The sequence below is a fragment of the Pollicipes pollicipes genome, unplaced genomic scaffold, assembly GCF_011947565.3.
Source record: "Pollicipes pollicipes isolate AB1234 unplaced genomic scaffold, Ppol_2.1 Scaffold_6137;HRSCAF=7276_pilon_pilon_pilon, whole genome shotgun sequence".
Taxonomy (NCBI): domain Eukaryota; kingdom Metazoa; phylum Arthropoda; class Thecostraca; order Pollicipedomorpha; family Pollicipedidae; genus Pollicipes; species Pollicipes pollicipes.
In genome coordinates this window covers 78,960-97,978 of record NW_023596817.1, presented here as the reverse complement: position 1 = coordinate 97,978, position 19,019 = coordinate 78,960, and the positions used below count along the sequence as shown (strand labels likewise).

At 51.3% G+C, this 19,019-nt stretch overlaps 1 protein-coding gene across 1 annotated transcript; it reads right to left on the bottom strand.

Annotated features, from left to right (window-relative positions):
- Nucleotides 1–2,212: 2,212 nt before the first annotated feature.
- Nucleotides 2,213–16,378, bottom strand: LOC119105252 (uncharacterized). The gene is made up of 10 exons (XM_037228719.1): nt 16,366–16,378; nt 15,307–15,417; nt 14,030–14,140; nt 11,631–11,717; nt 10,747–11,018; nt 5,452–5,557; nt 4,619–4,746; nt 3,392–3,499; nt 2,537–2,648; nt 2,213–2,217 (listed from the first exon to the last, which is right to left on the bottom strand). The coding sequence occupies exons 1-10, from the start codon at nt 16,376–16,378 to the stop codon at nt 2,213–2,215; spliced, it is 1,053 nt and encodes a 350-aa protein (XP_037084614.1).
- Nucleotides 16,379–19,019: the final 2,641 nt, after the last annotated feature.

Genomic DNA, 19,019 nt, shown 5'->3' with positions numbered 1-19,019 from the left:
CAGTGATAGCCCCCCCCCCCCCCGCTGTTAGCATTACACACACACATCTGCTGAGTCGCTGTCCGGCCACGACCTTGCAGTCGACTGCACTTCGGGTCTGCGTAAGACATGCGTCTAGGGACAGAGAAAGCTGCAACACGGAGGAGAAGGGTACAGTAGCAGTTATAACTATATTTACCATGGGATATGCACGGCCGATGCTACATTTAGCTAAGGTTGATGGGACAGCTGGCACTTTCCGCACTGATTTTACTCCAAAAGACTTAAGAAGCCACCAGTACAGCACATCTGTCAGCAGGAATTGTGTGATTATGTTGTGTAAGCGCCAGATTCGTCAACGTCACAGCTCTCCCCTCAATATCAGAATGTTACGACAGCTCAGCGATAGCCCCTCAAGAGGATCACAGTTCATGTAAGCAGTTAACGCGAGGTGCCTGACGGCAGCTGTACCGTGGTAACAAATGTTTGCTTTAAAATGTGCATGGATAAGACCAACAGCAGCCGAGGCTCCGTCAACTTTCGTGCGATAACGAAGATATTCGGACGTCATTGTAACTTCTCAGCCAGCTTTGGAATATTTATAGCACGCTCGAGATCTTCAATTCCGAAGCGGTTTCTGCTACAACTATTCGTCGATTCTATAAGTTCTTACAGCTGGTACACATTTCTGCGTTGAGCTGAAGATAACTGGAAAAACTGAAAGCAAGCATGGATCACGATTGGGATGGATTCAGCAACGAACAATACTAATAGATGAAAACAAGTAGGGGGTCTCCTATCGATTTAAGAAGTCTCAAGCGTGCCCATACATTCGACATCGTTTCTAAAAGCGAACCAAAACGTGACGCATTAAAATGACCCATGCTAGGAAATATTTCTTCTGTGGCGAAATGGAATGGATCGGTTCCAGCATTTAAGACAGATAGTTTGATGGGACCATCGCATCTAAAATGGGTAATTTGCGTTAGATCTGATCTTAAAATATAAATTCTTAAAGGCTGCGATTTTCTCGTCAGCTAGCGTGGCACCAGTTATGTAACAACCGATCACTTGTGTGTCGCATGTATATATATATATATATATATATATATATATTATGTATGTGTGTTTGTATGTCGCATGTCCGAGGAAGGAACTTTTCTTGCTTGGTGTACTCACGTTCTATCCATAGGCACAGTGATTTATGCATTGGAGATAGAGGAAACTTCCATGGTCAAAATATAAAAGATCACGTTTTAGTCCCAAAGAGCAGGCATAGTCCTTAGTTTCTCGGAGACCATTCATAGGTAAAACCCTCACTTACATAAGCCACAGCATTGGCCCAGCACCCGTGCATTGTTTCCGCTCACTACAGTATGCATGGATCGCCCGCCGCTGGCTTTATTTAGGCCTCTGTTTGGCACGGGCGTCCGGTGTCGATGACACCAAGGTCATTTACTGTCCACGATACAGCCACTTACGGCCCCAATGAGCTCTGTATACAATACACACTGCCTTATTATTAATCAGACCCATGCGAGCCGCGGCAGGCAGGGGGGGGGGGGGAGGAGCAGGGTCACATGGGGCGGGGGCGGGGGCAGATCTGTGTCACGCGCGCTGGCCGATCCTAGCGTACGCCCACGAGTGAGTGGGAAACGACTCAGGCATCGTGGTCGACTAGTGGCTGATAATTACTCACGCACGTCCATCAATGAACGAAGGAGCGCCGAGTATGTCTCCATTTGTTAATGCATGACGGACGAAAGGTCAATGACGACATCACTTTCCTCGAACGGGGCTCGTCGTATTAAAGTCGTTTCAAATGATCAATATCGAAACGAAACGCCACCCCCCCCCCCAAAAAAAAATGGAGTCGAAACCACAGCGCTCCATCCACGTCCCGTGGAGACGCAGCCCTGCATGTGCCGAACTTACCCAGCGGTAGCGCGTGAGGTCGACGGGGGTGGGGCTGGCCGACCAGATGGAGCTCCATGGCTTGTGCAGGTACTGCCTGCCACACCACGGCTCGATGGTCTCGTTCTGCCGCCGACCTGCTCGCAGCACAGCGCTGCTGTTATCACACAGCGGTGCTGTCGCCGCACAGCGGTGTGCGTCGTGGGATCGGGGATAAGTGGGGCCTCAAGCCTGCTGTCAAGACGCTGCGCGGCCATGTTTGGCCTCTTGCAAGACTATGCGCGAGACCAATCCTGTTTCCAGCATCATCCTTGCTCCACTATTCTACAGAACATGAGAGCACGGTTTCGGGCCGTAGGTAGCCGTGGGAAACAGAGTGGCGAGTCCTCCTTCACTGAAGAACACCAGCACACATTTTGGGATGAGCGTCACACGTTTCGGCCATCTGGTGAGTTTGCTTTCTGGGCAGGGTAGCGCCGCACCTGCTACCGTCACACCAAGTGGTGCTCTCATCGTGGGGGTCGCAGCGCCCCGCCCGTGCCCGCAGCGCACCGTCTTGGCCCGCAGCGCTCCGTCTGCCCCCCCCCCCCCCCCACAGCGCCCTGTCTGCACCCGCAGCGCCCATGTGAACATGTGTACTCGCCCGTCTCGCCGCCGATCGTGGACGAGGCCTCCTCGAATGTCTGCAGCCACGCCTGGTCCACGGCTGCGTACTGGCAGCGGGCCGAGAACACGTCCAACGCCGCCGAGCGCCACTGCAGAACCAAACATCGCGGCGTGCCGTCAGCGGCGGCACGACGGCATCGTCCTGCACACCACTGTCCACGGCGGTGGGGCTCATGTGAGCCTGACACGACCATCCAGAGTCCCGGCACCGCCTCCGCCGGCGGGCAGAGGGATGGCCCTCGCTGAAGAACGCAAAAGCCATCCGGGGCGGCAGCCGCCAGCGCAGGGGAGAGGCAGGGGAGAGCAGGAGCAGGAGAGGCAGCCGCCAGCAGCAGTGCGAGGTAGGGGAGAGTGTCGGGAGCGGTGACACTGTGACAGGCATCAGCTATTGTTGGAACAGATATGGTGAGATGGAGCAAAGCAGTACAACACGCCCCTGTTTCCGTGGGGCCGCAACAAAACCCTCTGCCGCATCCAGTGGGTTGGTAAATTCTCACAACGCGTTGCCTTCGTCCATGTCGAACGCAGTGCATTTAATTAGTCCAGTTTGCAGCTTTATTTTTCCTCGGTTATAATTTCAAATACGTTATATTTATATATCACATTTCACATATGTTATAATTACACATGAATGAGTACTAGTGATCTACATATTTCGGCAGTGTGCGTAGGCGCTTGCAAACGTGGCTTGACAGTGACTATCAGCCGATAATGAAGTTTTTTTTATAGCTCACTTTGCACGCTAGCGGTAGGAAGTATTTACAATATTCATGGCCAGCGATGCGGTGAGAACGCACCGCTGGCCCCGTGCGTTCCCAATGACGTCACCAACCGTGTCTCCCGTGGCCGAGGCCGTGTTGATCGTGACCCCCGATACGATGCCGTTGTATTCGAGCTGGATGTCCCTGCCTGCTGCTGGCCAGTCTTGAAAGCTGAGCACCTTTGCACACGAGAACGAGGCGTTATGAGATGCATCTTCGTCTAGAATGCCCAAGAAATCATTGCCTCTTTTTTTCTGAGCACGGGAGGACTGCGAGGCCACAGGGTACCAGGGAGCGGGGCTGAGTGTGTCAAAGAGCCGGTCATTTACAAGGCTTGGTAACCTTTCGATAGGATATTATAGCGCTCTGCAGAGGACCCTACCAATGCCATCCTATTTGCATGGCCACCAAGCACGAACAGACTGATGGTTACCTAACTAAGGGTCAGTCATCAGGTTACCTAACTAAAGGTTAGTCATCATTACAGCTGTACCTGCTCACGTCGTCGACTGCAGCCAACGACGCAGGCAGCGACGGTCATTGATCATGATCATGTTTCACGACCTTTTATAACGATGTATAACGGTACGGCAAAACAGCAGCGGGACAGAAATATTATCAGGCCTACATGAACAGATCACCACTGACTCAAGCATCAATATATCATTACGTCAGCCTCGGTTTGCTGGACTACCGAGCAAACCAGCATGTACGAAGCCAAACTTGGACGCCAGCGAGTGGTCCGTGAGAAAAGCTTATATAAGTGGTATTCGTGGTGCTTTCCTAACGCTTGTGGTAGAAAATGATCAGTAAATGCTGGAAAACACGATCCGATAGATAGATCCGCGATCAGGTTGATATCCCAAGACCTTTGCGAAACAACGTCATAACGCTGCTGGGAAACAACTCGGGTTCACAGCCGCACTCGCTGCACTACATCTATTATATTAAAGCATTAAATACCGCCGGTGTTTCAATCATTTTGTTTAGTATTCTGACCTACCTCATATTCTTCCAAACACAATTTCATTTCAGCATCTTTTGGCATTTGTGTTACATAAGAAACGTACCCAGACGGAGAACCAACGCTCTTGGCCGGCATTTCAGCTGGTCACGGCTAGCAATTGATGCTTCAAACATGGCTGCATAGCCGGGGCGAACGGAGTGCTCTTAGTTACATGAATATCACGAGGCACATGAAGTTTTTCACGTGTTTTGGTTACAATGGTAATGGAGCCGCGTGCTGTGAGAAGGCGCCCGAGACGTCCCGGCTGCCTTTGGGCGCCGGCGCCACTCGCCTGCCGCTCGTGACGCAGCGTGCCCTTGATGAACAGTGTCTGCGTGTCCGTCCTGGCCGCGCGCGACTCGTCTCGTGTGACGGGCGAGTCGAAGTCGATGAGCCCCACCTGCAGCCGGTACCCGGACCCTGCGGGCAGAGCGCACCCTCACACTACGGACGGCCGCCGGCCGCGCCGTGGTGGGCGGCGCTGAGAGCGAGGCGCAACAGCCGGGCGCTGCGCCGGTCACGCCTCAGCAGGCCGGGGGCGACCCGGAGGTGCGGGCGCCTGGAGCCGTGCCGCGCACTGGTCTCTGTGCCGGTCTCAGCCCGCGCGACCAGCTGACGGAGCCGGCCCCTGATCATCAGAGAAGTGTCGATAACAGGCTTTGTTTTTCCGCGGCGACTTTGACCTTGGCAAATTCTCAGAGGTCAGTGTACGGCTCGGGATGGCACAGACGCCGGCGGTGTTTTAACAGATACCGCCACCACAGTGGCTTGTATCACCAATGCCCCACAACTAAGGTGAAAATGACTCCTGTCACAAGATGTTGAAAGGAGGGGGGGGGGGGGGGGGACGCTGGCATCACAGTCATCATGCACGGCTGTGTGCGCTCGCGCCGGCACATGATTATCTGTAATGGCTAGCTATATTCTGTATACGCTGCGACCCGTGCGAATGATGATCCCGATGTCGCCTTCCAAGAAAGCGAAGCGCAATACTGTTCGCACCGGTGCCCTTAGGAATACCCGCTCACGCAAGTGATCTGATGGAGGCGCCAAGCGACATACGGCTGGTGACGACGCCAAGTCCGGGCGCAGGCACTGACACACCCCTGGGTTATATGTAGTCACCTTGCTTGTGTGTCGCCTCAAAATACGTCCACTGGCCAGCCGTCATGTTGATCTCGCCGGACTTCTTGATGATGTCGAAGTTTCCATTGGTTTCGGCAACTGGGGACTGGAATCAAGCACAGGTTTCATTGCCATGGACCGGCGCAGGCCAGAGAATGCGTGATGACCTTTTGGCTGCCCCCTCCACGCCGGTGCAGTTCAGCGCCCGGGTGACCGGAACCGTTGGGAGCCCAATATCTCGAGAAGCGTGCATAAAGGGAGGTGATAAATATATCCTTGGTAACGACAGATCACAGATTAGACCAGAACCTAGGGCGGAGCACATCTTGTTCTAACGTTTCAGTCGCAGTTTGGGTCACCAGAGGTGATCGAGGGTCAGAGCGGTACTGAGGTCTTATCGTGGCTACTTCCGGATAGTCGGTAGATACGGGTTTGCTTTTGTGACGCATCTGGAAAAAAAATCACAAGAGAAGCAAGAAAGGCCCTTAGCTGCTATGAGTCTGGCATATGGGTTCATACTGAACATGGTGATATTTTCCAGGAGTTGTCCAGGGGTTTCAATTTTCCTGGTTTTGGTTAGACGCCGTTATGAAACGACAGAGGGATAGGAAGTAATGCTTATTTTCACGGGTAAGCTTCAGACGACGGGTATCCCCATGGCATGCCATAGCAGCTTTTTGGTATAAAATTTTAATTAGTTCCTCCTACCTTTGGTACTTCTGGATCAAACTATTTCCTAGGCGATGCCAAGAAATGTGGGTTCAAGTCAGGTCAGGCTAGGATATCCAGGCTGCCTTACGCCCGGCTTAAAGGAAGGGGTTTAAAGCGCTACACTACAGTGTCTCGTGGACAGGCTTTGCAACGAGACGAAGCAATTGATTTTACTGATCTAACCTCACGTCGCGCTGGGGGTCTGAGCTACCTGATGCCTACACCCAACATAAATGTCGCTTAGGTTATATGCCTGTTTTGACTTAAAACATAAAATAGTTGCTTAAAGGATTGCTAAAAACAGCTTAGCCCCGATCAAATCACATCAGCTCAGGGCATGTAAGGTCAGGCTGTTGTACCAAACGGACCGTTGTGTGCGGTCCAAGCTCTGGGAGGCATGAACTAAACACAAATATAACTAAAAAAAGTGCGTACCATTTCCGACAATGCCGGCGATCAAAGTCAGACATAAGACACTGTAAGAGAAGCAGTAATCCAAATGACACTTATTCTGCTTTTTCATGATTTTCAAGGTCATCACATCCCAAAAACATCGCGCAATGTTTTGCAACTTACGTTTTAGATGAGCGCATTCTGGGAAAGTTCCTCCGTATTACACCATCATTTTGAGACGGAATAATTGCCAACTATGGAAGTACACATTTGTAGTGGCTCGGTATTGAACGATTGCAAGCACAGGAAATGTGAAACCTTAAATATTTTTGAAACATTATTCGCTCTGACCTCTGAATTTTTTGAATAATAGGAATACGACACTCTTTGTGCACCCTTTTGTGGGACGGTAGGGGACTTTGGTTAGCGCATTGAGAACAGGAACCATGGCTCCATGCTACTACTTAAATTCGAACCTGACCTGCCTCAACCCTCTTCTGGTTGGTTACCTAGTGTGATATGGGTTCAGAATGTACACAACATGAACCAAGGATGACCAATGGTACAGCAAATTTTGTGGGTTCTTTTGTGTACTGACATCTCCGGAAAAACAGAAGGGGTGCTCGAGAACCCCGGTCAGCTGCTGGTGGACGAGAATTACTCCGCCTGTCTTGCTCTTTTGCGCGAATTTCATACGTTTGACCATGACTAGACAGTGGCCATCCCTACTGTTGTGGCAACGTTTATTGAGCTCTTAAAATTCATTGAATCTATTCCTAAAGTTATACAAAACTTTCGATTTAGCAGAATGGTTTTTAAAATGATTGGATGTCAAGAATTAACTTTAAGTTGCGAAATAGCACCGTATAAATATAATGCTGGGATGGCTTAAACCTCCACTTCAGAGCCTATGCCACTCCTTTAATTGGGAGAACAGACAGCCACGTTTCGTGACGAAAGGTAAATCGTGACGCAATAACTATGTGTCTGCCTGCCACAAATTGCACAACTGTCGTGCGCTGTTGATGTTGTAACAGACAACTTTGACATACGAAACACCCGATGAAGAGTGGTTGTGAACGATGCACTCTGAAAACTACATTTTAAAGTGTTTTGATAGTACCCAGCTCACGCCATGCATTAGGTACACCGTGAGTCCTGCCAATACTAGAAGATACTCCGAAGAACTCTGTCTTCCAATAAACCGGCACTTAAAGATAATTGTGCTGCTCATCAGCGGTAATTGTCCACCGCACGACACGCCAACGCCGAAGTCCTATCAGGTGTAGCGTTGCCTGGCCTATATCGACGTGGAAAGCGTCCGGCATAAACAATGCAGTGTGAGAGGCAGGTGATTTCGTGTCCATCGGCGAGGGGTGCGCATCTATTGACGCCCATGCCGGGGCGTCCGCGGCCAGGTCGTTAGTGCGGGACGGGGGTCAGCTCGGCAAGGGGCCCGTGTCAATGTCAGACAGCGCGGGGAATGCGAACTGGCCGAGGTCAGTACTTCTGGCGGGCTTCGGCCAGTGTCAACTACAATTGTGCGGACTAGACCCAGGCAAGTTGGAAACATTGAAGTAAGGTACTAATTTGACTACAATATTCGAGTTAAAGTTGTGTTAAGTGTTCGATCCTTGAGAGTGGCCAAGGGGAGGGGGTGTCATGTCATCAGAGCACATAAGGAAGAACATTATCACTTGTTACATACAAAAAGTGCTTGAGACAGCAACTTTGAAAAAAATAAACAACCAGATTTAGTGCCATGGCGGCGTGACAAAGACAAAAAAGCTCTGCGCGTATGCATAAACACCTTCATATTATGCACACATTTGCATGTATATGCACATAGCGTTGTTAGCACTCACTACCTGGCATTGTTCCCCTAGCTCTACCAGCAACAAGCGTGTGCTCGGCTACTGGTCTTATAGGGGACGCCGTGACGTGCGCCTCGCGTTGAGCAGAGCCTGTTCAGCCCTGCAGGCATACAAAACACTACTAACGCCAAGTGTGCAATGTCCTCTGGATATGGGTTAATGGCACTCAAAGGCTGTCTTCAGCTATGACTACGCCCTGTTGTATTTTGGTTTTGCTGCTCTATCTAGCACGTAAAAGGGCGTGTTCTTTTTATGTTTGTTCGTTTCTTACATTGCTTGTTACTGAGGATAGCGGCGATTTAATCCTTTGCTGTTTTTATGACATTTACTTAATTGACGTCTTATTTTTTTGTCGCTTTGTGGCAGGTGAGGCACCACTGATTTGCCTGACATAGGATGACGGTCAAAATGACGTCACCCACGAAGTAAGGTGGCGTCACACTTCTCTCGGCAGTTTGACCCGTCGTTTGACTGCGTTTTAATGTATATATGTATTTATTTGTACATTCATGCATGTACGCACGCATGTATGCATAAATCTATGCATGCATGCATGTATATATGTATGCACACATGTATTCACATATGCATATGTATGTTTGTATGTATACATGTATGTATGTGTGTTGGTATGTGTGCATGCATACATGCATGCATGTGTGTTGGTATGTGTGCATGCATGCATGCATGCATGCGAGTTTATTGTATGTATCTATGCATGTATCTGTATTTTTATGCATGTAGGCGGATAATAAAATCAAGAAAGGCCTTGAGTTCCTGGTTTACGCCATTATGAGTTCGTTGTTGTCATGCTGACAGGTACCGACCTTTGCTCTGATCTCGAAGAAATTTGATCGAATTTCTTAAAAAACATGTGCATATAACTTGGTTGGCTAAGCACGTGCAGCTTTCTCAACACGCATTTTCACGACTGCATTGTTCCGCGAGAGAACGCTTGACTTGTAGCCTCGTGAATATGAGTTCGAGGTCTGTGTCAGCCATGCGTAGGTGCCACAGCACCCGGCATATCATTGCGACACCAATAACGTCAACAGTTACCTGCGTTCGCTACCCATTGACGCTTTAATACTTATGTTAAAGGGACCATGTTGCAATAGTCACGCCATGCTGCGTGAAATCACGGTCAGTACAGTTGTGGCTGCTGCAACAATTTCATTTGGTAGCTGTTTCACAACACTCGGTAAAAGAGAAAGAAGTGTCTGCTTTTATGCACAACTTTAAAATCATAGAGGCCCTTGGCGAATTAGCCTGGTGATGATGGACATTCGAATTTCCTTCGACGCCCCTTCACCATAAATGGGGCTTTACAAGACATGCAGCTGCTGAGGCTATGTGGTGGCGCCTGCCTCTCACACTGGCAGGAAGGGTGAGCACCGCGGGGAATCGACTCAGGCTTCTGGTTTTCCCAGATGCGCGGCTTAACCATTACACTACCAGAACCAGTATCGCTTCAATGCGCTTAGCAATAGGTAAGTAAGCGTTAATGTATGGCGACGCGTGATCGTACACGACGATCACGCGTGATCGTACACGACGCACCTCCGACCTTCAAACAGCTGCCAACAAAGGCGACCACCATTACATGTCCTTTACGACAGCCGCTGCACAGTAAAAACAACGGCACTAGGCCACACAAACAGCCTACCGTCGAGGTTCTCGGTCTTTGCAAAAACAGATCGATGACAAACTGCGACACTCCTACCACGATCAGCAAAGGTGAAGTTCATACTGTGGCCACTATGGAACGCTGACGATAGGTCAGGAGGGGGGGGGGGGGGGATGAGCTTCGCGCCCCAACGCAAGACAAAATTTGGCATCAGCCGCATACCGTTTCATAGAGAAAATACAGGTGAAACTGGTACGTAACCTCCTCCTTCAACTTTCTGAAGTTTGTACCACCACTCCTCGCATTGACGATTATGTTGGAGGCCCCGCACGATACCTGAGGCCTCAAATATTGATTGTTGGGTGTGAGTGCTTTGTTTACGATATACATATATATATATATATATATATATATATATATATATATATATACATGCAAGTTTTCGATTAATTGATTTCAAGAGGGTCGCATTGGGTCATACCTCAACGCTTACCGATTTGATACACGGATAAAGCTGGTCGGAATTAAAGCTCAAATGCTCACTGACGAAGTGATGACTCAGGTCTCCCGCCTACAACACCATACAGCACACATGTAATCAAGCAGCGGCCGACGATGGGAGCAGCCTTCGGCCGAGCGTCGTGTGCCTGACCCCCGCCGCAGTCCGCCGGGCCGACGGGGCGAGCCCACCTGCTGCAGGCTGTCCGGGGAGGGGCCGAGTGCGAGCCGGCCCGGCCCGTCCGACTGCAGGGTCAACACGAACTGGCCGAGCCGCGGCGAGCGCAGCCAGCCGCTCATGCGACCGACAAACGCCGCGTCCTGGCCGAACGTATTGTTGGTGACGGCAGCGTCCCGCAGACGCTCTGCGCCATACCCGGCCGTGTCCGGAGTCAGCGACGAGAGGTCACCGAGGTCGTCGACCTCGGCGTCCAGCCAGACCTCGTAAAGCACGCCGGCGCCGCCTGCGACAGACGGGGTCGGATCAGCGGTGTGGGAGGCTCGACCCGACTTCGACGGTGATCGTGTACTCGCTGGCCGCAAGCTTTAACGCTGCATGATTGGTGCCAGTATAAATGCAGTGCCTTGGCCGATTGTGACTGCGACATGCTGCACACATGCCGTGTCAACGGAGCAGACGCTGCCGTGAGTCGCGTATGAGTCAGCGACATGATGGAGTACCCGGCACGGGCAGTTCCGTGTTGAATGCAGTAAACTGCTCCGCCATAACAAAGCTTTTCCAAGAGCGCAGTCATCCGCCCTTGGTGGAAAGACCCAAACACTAAACAATGCAGCCTATATTTTGACTCCAGACGGATATCGACCGCGTGGTGGGCAGACGGCGATGACTCAGGCGTCGGCTTCGACGTGGTGCGGCGATCAGGCGCCCCACACTGATGTACCGAACCGAACAGCAGTGGCGAGTCCAGGAAAACGCTTTTCGCTCTTTAAGAGGAAACGGCTTCCATGAACTCCTGAAAGTGTCTTTGCCACCCAGGTTCCATGCGAAGCTCGTTACCACGTCTGGGCGCCTTCCGCCGTGCTGCATGACAGACCAGGGCTGTTTTGCGCCTTACCTCGCAGCTGTGGCGTCGTAGCTTGCTCGGCGGGCGCCGCGCACGTTACCCGGGTCGAAGTAGCCGATATCACACCGCATTCAGCCCCTGGAACGGCGAACACCAAAACATACACAGTCTGGCGACCGGCGACAGAATGCGTACTGAGTGGTGATGGGGTCACTGCTGCCAGAGCCATTTCCAGCGAACGTAGTTATGACGCGTGCTCATTAATGATGCTGCTCGGTCTTAAAAACGTGATGCCGAAGCGTCTGTCATAATTTGAAAAGTTATGACCTCCTGTGGATACAAATGCAACATTTCCTAAGCATGTGATTTGCAACGTAACAGAGATGTGGGCGCACACACATGCCCAAGAGCGGGGACGAGGCGCTAATGCTGAGCAGTTGGTTTAGGTTTGGTATGCAAACATTTGTGCGCCTTTATCCGATTATTTTTGTCCGCAATTCGATGTTCTACATTGCCAGCTGTATGTTGAGGTAATTTACTGCAGTGCCAGTAACATCTATTCCCACACATGGGTTTTCATGGGACTCGAACACGAGGTCACCAGATTCTTTCGTCGATTGGGACAGCAGAGATGGTCGTTAAAATAATCAAAACATAGTGTAAAAATACTGTACTTGTATCATACTTTTTAATAAATTTATCCCGAATGGTTTGCATGGGTGGCCTTGGTTGTAAAGCTCTAGCTAGCTTGTTACGTGTGCCCTGAAACTGACACCCAAATCGCGCCGTCCAGTTCAACGGATAATGTTGCCTCCCTTTGTTTGTTTGCCGCCCTTTCCAGTCGGCAAAAGGCATGCGGAAGGCTTTACTTGCCGCACAACGCAGCGGCATGACCTTCCGGGCCTGGACTGACCCTCGTTGGTCAGTTGCCAGCTGACCCTGCTATTTCAGTCTGGCCAAACAATGCGTCAATATCCAAACAAAGCGCTCGCGCTGGGACTCGTAGCCAACGTACCAAGTATTTAAGTCAAGTTCAAGTCCACTAGACCACAGGGACCGCTTCATGACCACTTTGTTCTCAAAGTGGTCTCAAGCGGTTGTGACACCAGATGAGTTTGTGGCAAATGTCAGAAGTTTTCAAATTCAGATGCTTCCATTCACCCTAATGCACGTGACGGATTTTTATGCTAACAATAATAGACCTTTTGGTACTCCAGGAGGTGCTGGATAGAGAACGCAATCAAGAAAACAGTGCTTGTAATATGCAGGCTCGACGTGTCAAGATGTGCTCATCGTTGCGAGGTTCATACTTGTTAGTCTTATCTTGAAGTGAATCTATAGTGTCATGACATTCTGCCGTGACATCACATCTCATATAACCAACGTTTGCTTGATAACGTCGTTTAATCAAAGGTTCTGGCATGCTTGACGTCGATTGCCTTCAGTACATGACACGTAACGTTCATTTCTAGCAAGTATGCCATTCCCTCAGAAGCAGGGCAGTGCCCCAGTGCTGGAAAGTGAGCTAAGTTCCCACAAGTTACCAGTCAGCAGCAGTCTCACGCTGAGGTGCCAGTTTTGTTCCCAAAGATTTCAAATCCCATTCATCCAGCATTAGAGTAATGAACAAACGCTACAGACATTACTTGCAGGCCTCGTTTGCGTATCCGAAAATACGAGGGGATCTATGACCATTTTATGCGTTAAGAAACCACATCGCCCTGTGAAACATATTCGAGACGCACAATTCATAACGGAAACGACACCACTGCGCAATAACACGGCAATGCCGCGTCCAGCGATGCCTCTCTGAAACTGACAAAGCAGCATGCTGCTTTGATGTCGTGCAATGACTGATACCATCTGTAATGCATTGGCGACAACATGCTGCTGGAGGTGAACACGCTAATATTGATCCGGAACACTTTCCGAGAATCCGAGCGTGGCTTGAATCCCAACTGGGAGGTCCGCTGCCTTTAGTGACCTCCGTCGTCACGTAAAACAGCGACCGGTAATACAAATGACCGCCAAGCGATCAACGTAGGAACATTTAACGTTAACGCTTCATGTGAGCATTTAACCCTTGGCATGAACATTCAATGTATCAGCATCCTGACATGAATATTCGTACCTTGACGTATTCACGTACACGGTCAAAATATTCCCATTTTGCCAGTAACGTTCGAAACATTACTCTGCTGGCGAAGCGACAGGCATATGCTGACGAAGCAACAAGCCCTACATTCGGCAGGCTGATCGAGGATTGAATTCAGGCTTGTGCCCAGGCGTCGAACCGTGCTTTGTCAACCACCTCAGAACGTTTGATTAAATACACAACACACCGGCGCACGTGTTCCAGCCATGGTTAGCTCGCGTTTGGTGCCCAGCTATTGCGTCAGACGTGTGCTGCTTATTGAACTGGAGGCGTGAAAGGCCGGTAGATGGCGTACCTCCGATGTGGACACGGGTCTTGCCCGGCTGCTCGTCGAAGCCGACGCCCTGCACAGTGACAACGGCGCCTCCCAGGGCGGCGAGGGTCGTCGGCGACACGCTGCTCAGTTCTGCGGAGGGGCGAAGCGGTTAGCTTGAGCGACGGGGGGGGGGGGGGGTCAGGTGTCCCTCTGTGTCGGGGCGACACGGTCAGCTTGAACGACCGGCGAGGGCCAGGTGTCCCTCGGTGTCGGGGCGACACGGTCAGCTTGAGCGATGGGCGGGGGTCAGGTGTCCCTCTGTGTCGGGGCGACACGGTCAGCTTGAACGACCGGCGAGGGTCAGGTGTCCCTCGGTGTCGGGGCGACACGGTCAGCTTGAACGACCGGCGAGGGCCAGGTGTCCCTCTGTGTCGGGGCGACACGGTCAGCTTGAGCGACGGGCAGAGGTCAGGTGTCCCTCTGTGTCGGGGCGACACGGTCAGCTTGAACGACCGGCGAGGGTCAGGTGTCCCTCGGTGTCGGGGCGACACGGTCAGCTTGAGCGACGGGCGGGGGTCAGGTGTCCAGCAGCGCCAAGACGCGCATCTAACGCACTGGAGCTCCTCCCTCATAGGTGAACCCGATGAAATTGTGTGTGATGTTGCAGTGACAGGGACTTTTTGGTCTCAGTTTGTTGATGCAGTTGAGAGTCTTATCACCACTGGTGATACGACTCACAGCTGCGCCTTTCCTCCGGTGAGTTTGGGGTTCCTCGCAGAGGAGCGCTGGTGTGCCCCTGACTCTGTCCCACACACTCCCGGACCTGCCTCCGAAGGTACGCATCACCCATGCTCGACATGGCGGAGAGAACCCGCGCCTCAGCAGAGCTCTCACCACAGTTCACAGCACAACCCGCCACGCACCGGACCACCAGACCATCGCAACGCCGCCCCACTGAAGGAATGCGTCTGCAGAGGCTTTCTGACGGAGGCGAAGTGCGCGAAACATGCCACGATGTATCAATATACCGCCAAACGAACGTGCACATTTAGATGATTAAGGTATGGAGGGTATCCCTGGATCCCATACTACATATCATTAAGCTCATGCCGATTCACGGACAGAGACGAATCGAATTGTGCCCCAAACCCGTGGGCAAACTCCCCCAGTTAGTCTCGAAAAATCAGTTGTGGAAATTCGTCATTACAAAGGATTATGGTTGCTGGTACAATGCTGTTTGATAAAGTACTGCGCGATGGCAAGCCGGGTAACAAGTACGCAGTGGTGCGAGGCGCTGCGACTGGGCGCTGCCTCACCTGGCACGGCGAGGAAGTCGTACACGGTGTCCTGGGCGGACACCTGACGCCGCTGGTCTTTCACCTGTGAGAGGCCGCGCCCGGCCACCAGCACCTGGGCTGACAGCGGACCTGCAGCGGCGCCCGACGTCAGCAGAACGTCCGGAGCAGGAGACAGGCGCACAGAGCAGGAGACGGACGTCCGGAGCAGTAGACGGGCGCACAGAGCAGGAGACGGACGCACGGAGCAGGCGACGGACGTCCCGAGCAGTAGACGGGCGCACAGAGCAGGAGACGGACACACGGAGCAGGAGACGGACGTCCGGAGCAGGCGGCGGACGCACGGAGCAGGAGACGGACGTCCGGAGCAGGCGGCGGACATCCGGAGCAGTAGACGGGTGCACAGAGCAGGAGACGGACGTCCGGAACAGGAAACGGACGTCCGGGGCGGGAGGTGGACGTCTGGGCTCAATCGGAACCACGTCCGTCCCATGAACCACGTCCCATGGTGGCAATATTGGCTACTGAACACAGTCCCAATGACCTTTCAAAAAACGTCCAAAATATCAGACTTTTTGCTCTCAACGCCGCTCATTCCAAAGAAGTCGAATTTTCGGGTAAATCGAAGTAAGGCTCCACTTAGGAAAAATACAATCGGCGTTTCAATGGAATTGCAATAGTGGCTCTCGCAATCCCAAACAATACCACGGGTGGTAGTGTCATGACTTGGCATTCCGTGCGTGATATACATTCTCCAATAACCAGTGCACTGACTTAGAGGCCGGGGCAATTATGCTGGGGAGGTGGAGCAAATGAGTTCATCTGTCCAAATCCATGAAGTCAAAACTTAGACAGAACGCTATGGTTATCGAGTGCTACATCTAGCCGCCATGCAAGATCTACTAATGTCATCAAATGTACAATAAAAGCGAAAAACCGGTACGTCAAGATTCCACATTCAAACCGCTGTTCGTGTTTGCGCGCGTTCCACATTACCACATCAGCTGATTAATTCACGCAGAAAGGTGCCGTAGGTTGGATGTTCCGGGTTCTACAGCCACAAGGGCTGGACCAGCCTACGACAGCCGTCCATCCTCTCAGTTTACTAGAGGTTGATTCGAGGAACATGTGAATGAAATCCTCAGAAGATGCTATGGCAGATGGCAAATTCCGGTGATGAGACGCTCGATTAGACATGTGTTATTACACATTCTAACGTCTTGGAATTTGAATTCAAGTGAAAACGGCATGCGACAACGAGCCAGAAGATCAATGAGGTCAGAGAAGGGTGAGATGAATGGTCGGAAGGACAACGAGCTTTTGCTCTATCTGATCGCATTGGTATGCGTACATACATTTGTACTGATCTCATCCGATCTGTGTTGTACGGGAGTGAACAGCACGGACCTATGAGTTGCGGGCCTGAATAACGCGCTGACATCCCTTTCGGCATGTCAACATGCGCAGATATCGACACGGATGTCATTCATTGAGGCAGGGACGCAATATTCCTGTCAGTGAATAATAGATCACTGTGCAGCCAGTAACTCAATGCATAGTGCGCTTGCCATTTCCGTTAATGTGTAGTTCAAACTCGATTCATACTACGCTTCACACAATGAGCCGAACGCGTGATCCCATTCCGCTAAGGGATTAATTGCAATGGGTCTGCAATGCAGTGGAATGCTTTTCTGAATCTTACAAGTATTTTAAAGCATGCTGTGTATGAAATTACACTTAAACGCTTGCCTGCGTATGAAGAGGAAGTTTTACAAATGATCTCTTCGTTGGTGAGTCCATAGAGCTCTCCAGTAAAGGTGTTCACCGGGTCACAGTCTTCTTTCCCGACGCGAATCCTGTGGATAGCACAAGGTTTATAACCACTATCACGAAAACCACCACCTGATTATTAATAAAGGTCGCAGCATGGTCACGAAACTCGACATATTAATTCGTGACAATGAATCATCGAGCTCACCTTTGGCTCCACTTGCTAAAATACTTCTTTCCCGCAAGGACAAGTATTCGCCAATGTTTAGAAGCGATGACCTACGTCGCACACATCGTTCTCCCCACCGAGGACGGCTACCCATGTCAGCACGCGTCGTTCTCCTCCGTGGGGACGGGCTACCCGCATCAGCACGCGTCGTTCTCCTCCGTGGGGACGGGCTACCCGCATCAGCACACGTCATTCTCCTCAGTGGGGACGGGCTACCCGCGTCAGCACACGTCATTCTCCTCAGTGGGGACGGGCTACCCGCGTCAGCACACGTCATTCTCCTCAGTGGGGACGGGCTACCCGCATCAGCACACGTCATTCTCCTCAGTGGGGACGGGCTACCCGCGTCAGCACACGTCATTCTCCTCAGTGGGGACGGGCTACCCGCGTCAGCACACGTCATTCTCGTCAATGAAGACGGGGTACGCATGTCAGCACACGTCGTTCTCCTCAGTGGGGAAGGGGTACCCATGTCAGCACACGTCCTTCTCCTCAGTAGGGACGGGCTACCCATGTCAGCACACGTTGTTCTCCTCGGTGGGGATGGGGTACCCATGGCAGCACACGTCGTTCTCCTTAGTAGGGACGGGCTACCCATGCCAGCATACGTCGTTCTCCTCAGTGGAGACGCGGTACTCATGTCAGCACACGCCGTTCTCCTCAGTGTGGACGGAGTAGCTATGTCTGCTCAGCGATGCTTGCCGATCTGAACTGTGACCCGTATCCAGCTCGGAATCAAGCCCGAAATATGCAAACTCCAGCTGTGCATTTGCGATTAATGTCACAACTGTATGTAAAAACCACCTTTGCAGCGCAAAGTTTGCTTTTCTGCATCTTCAAGTGTTAAAAATTGTATTTGCCCAAACAGAATACGGTTTCATTGCGGTCCACATTTGTAGATGAGTTGGTTCTGCGCATGCTTAATTCAATTCGCTGAGACACGAAAGCGAGCACGAGTAATCACGAATGAGGCGACTGGTTAAGAAGCCGCCACCGCCTATACTCTGAGACGGAAGACAACAAATGGAAGGTAAGCCAGATTGGTTGTTTGAACCACAGCAGCTTCATACACATGACTGGGTGAGATCGACTATCCCAAATACCCTGTCATGTCAGACGTGCAGTGACGAGAACCAGAGTCTCAGAGCTCCACACAGACGAGAACAAGAACCTCAGAGCTTCACACAGGCGGGAACCAGAGGCCGAGAACTCCACACAGACGAGAACATGTTCGAGCGGTATTTCCACAGTTGGCGATATGAGCAGTACAGTCTCCTTAATAGGGGCATAACTTACAACAGTTTGTCTACAACGGCGCATGCCTCAATCTTAAACCAAATGTTACGTTCCAGGTGCTTGCTTGTGAGCTCCCCAGTCGCGGCAGGCCTCCTTCTAACCTTTTGTTCCAACACAGTGGGCCAGTGAAGGTCAGGCTACGACGGACCGCGTCACGCGTTGCGTCGTCGCGTCGTTGTTGCGTCATGAATATTGCATCATGCAATATCGCGACCTTAACCTTATCCTTACCTTAACTTATCCTAACCTTATCGCAAACGACCTTAACGGTTTGCGAGATGTGCATTCGGTTCCAGAGTCTTTAGCATAGAACCATTAGCATATTAACTGCATACATTTAAGTACAGGCTGTGAAGGCAGACAGCCTTCCTTACATGCAGCCCACATTAAAAGTAGAAATCAATATACTTTGTGTGGTAGCATATTGACAGGGGTGACA

Coding starts and splice junctions, on each gene's coding strand:
- LOC119105252 (XM_037228719.1), bottom strand. Junction 11,718..14,029: donor GACCCGTGTCCACATCGGAG/GTACGCCATCTA, acceptor TCGCCGTTCCAG/GGGCTGAATGCGGTGTGATA. Junction 5,558..10,746: donor CCCCGGACAGCCTGCAGCAG/GTGGGCTCGCCC, acceptor GCTTGATTCCAG/TCCCCAGTTGCCGAAACCAA.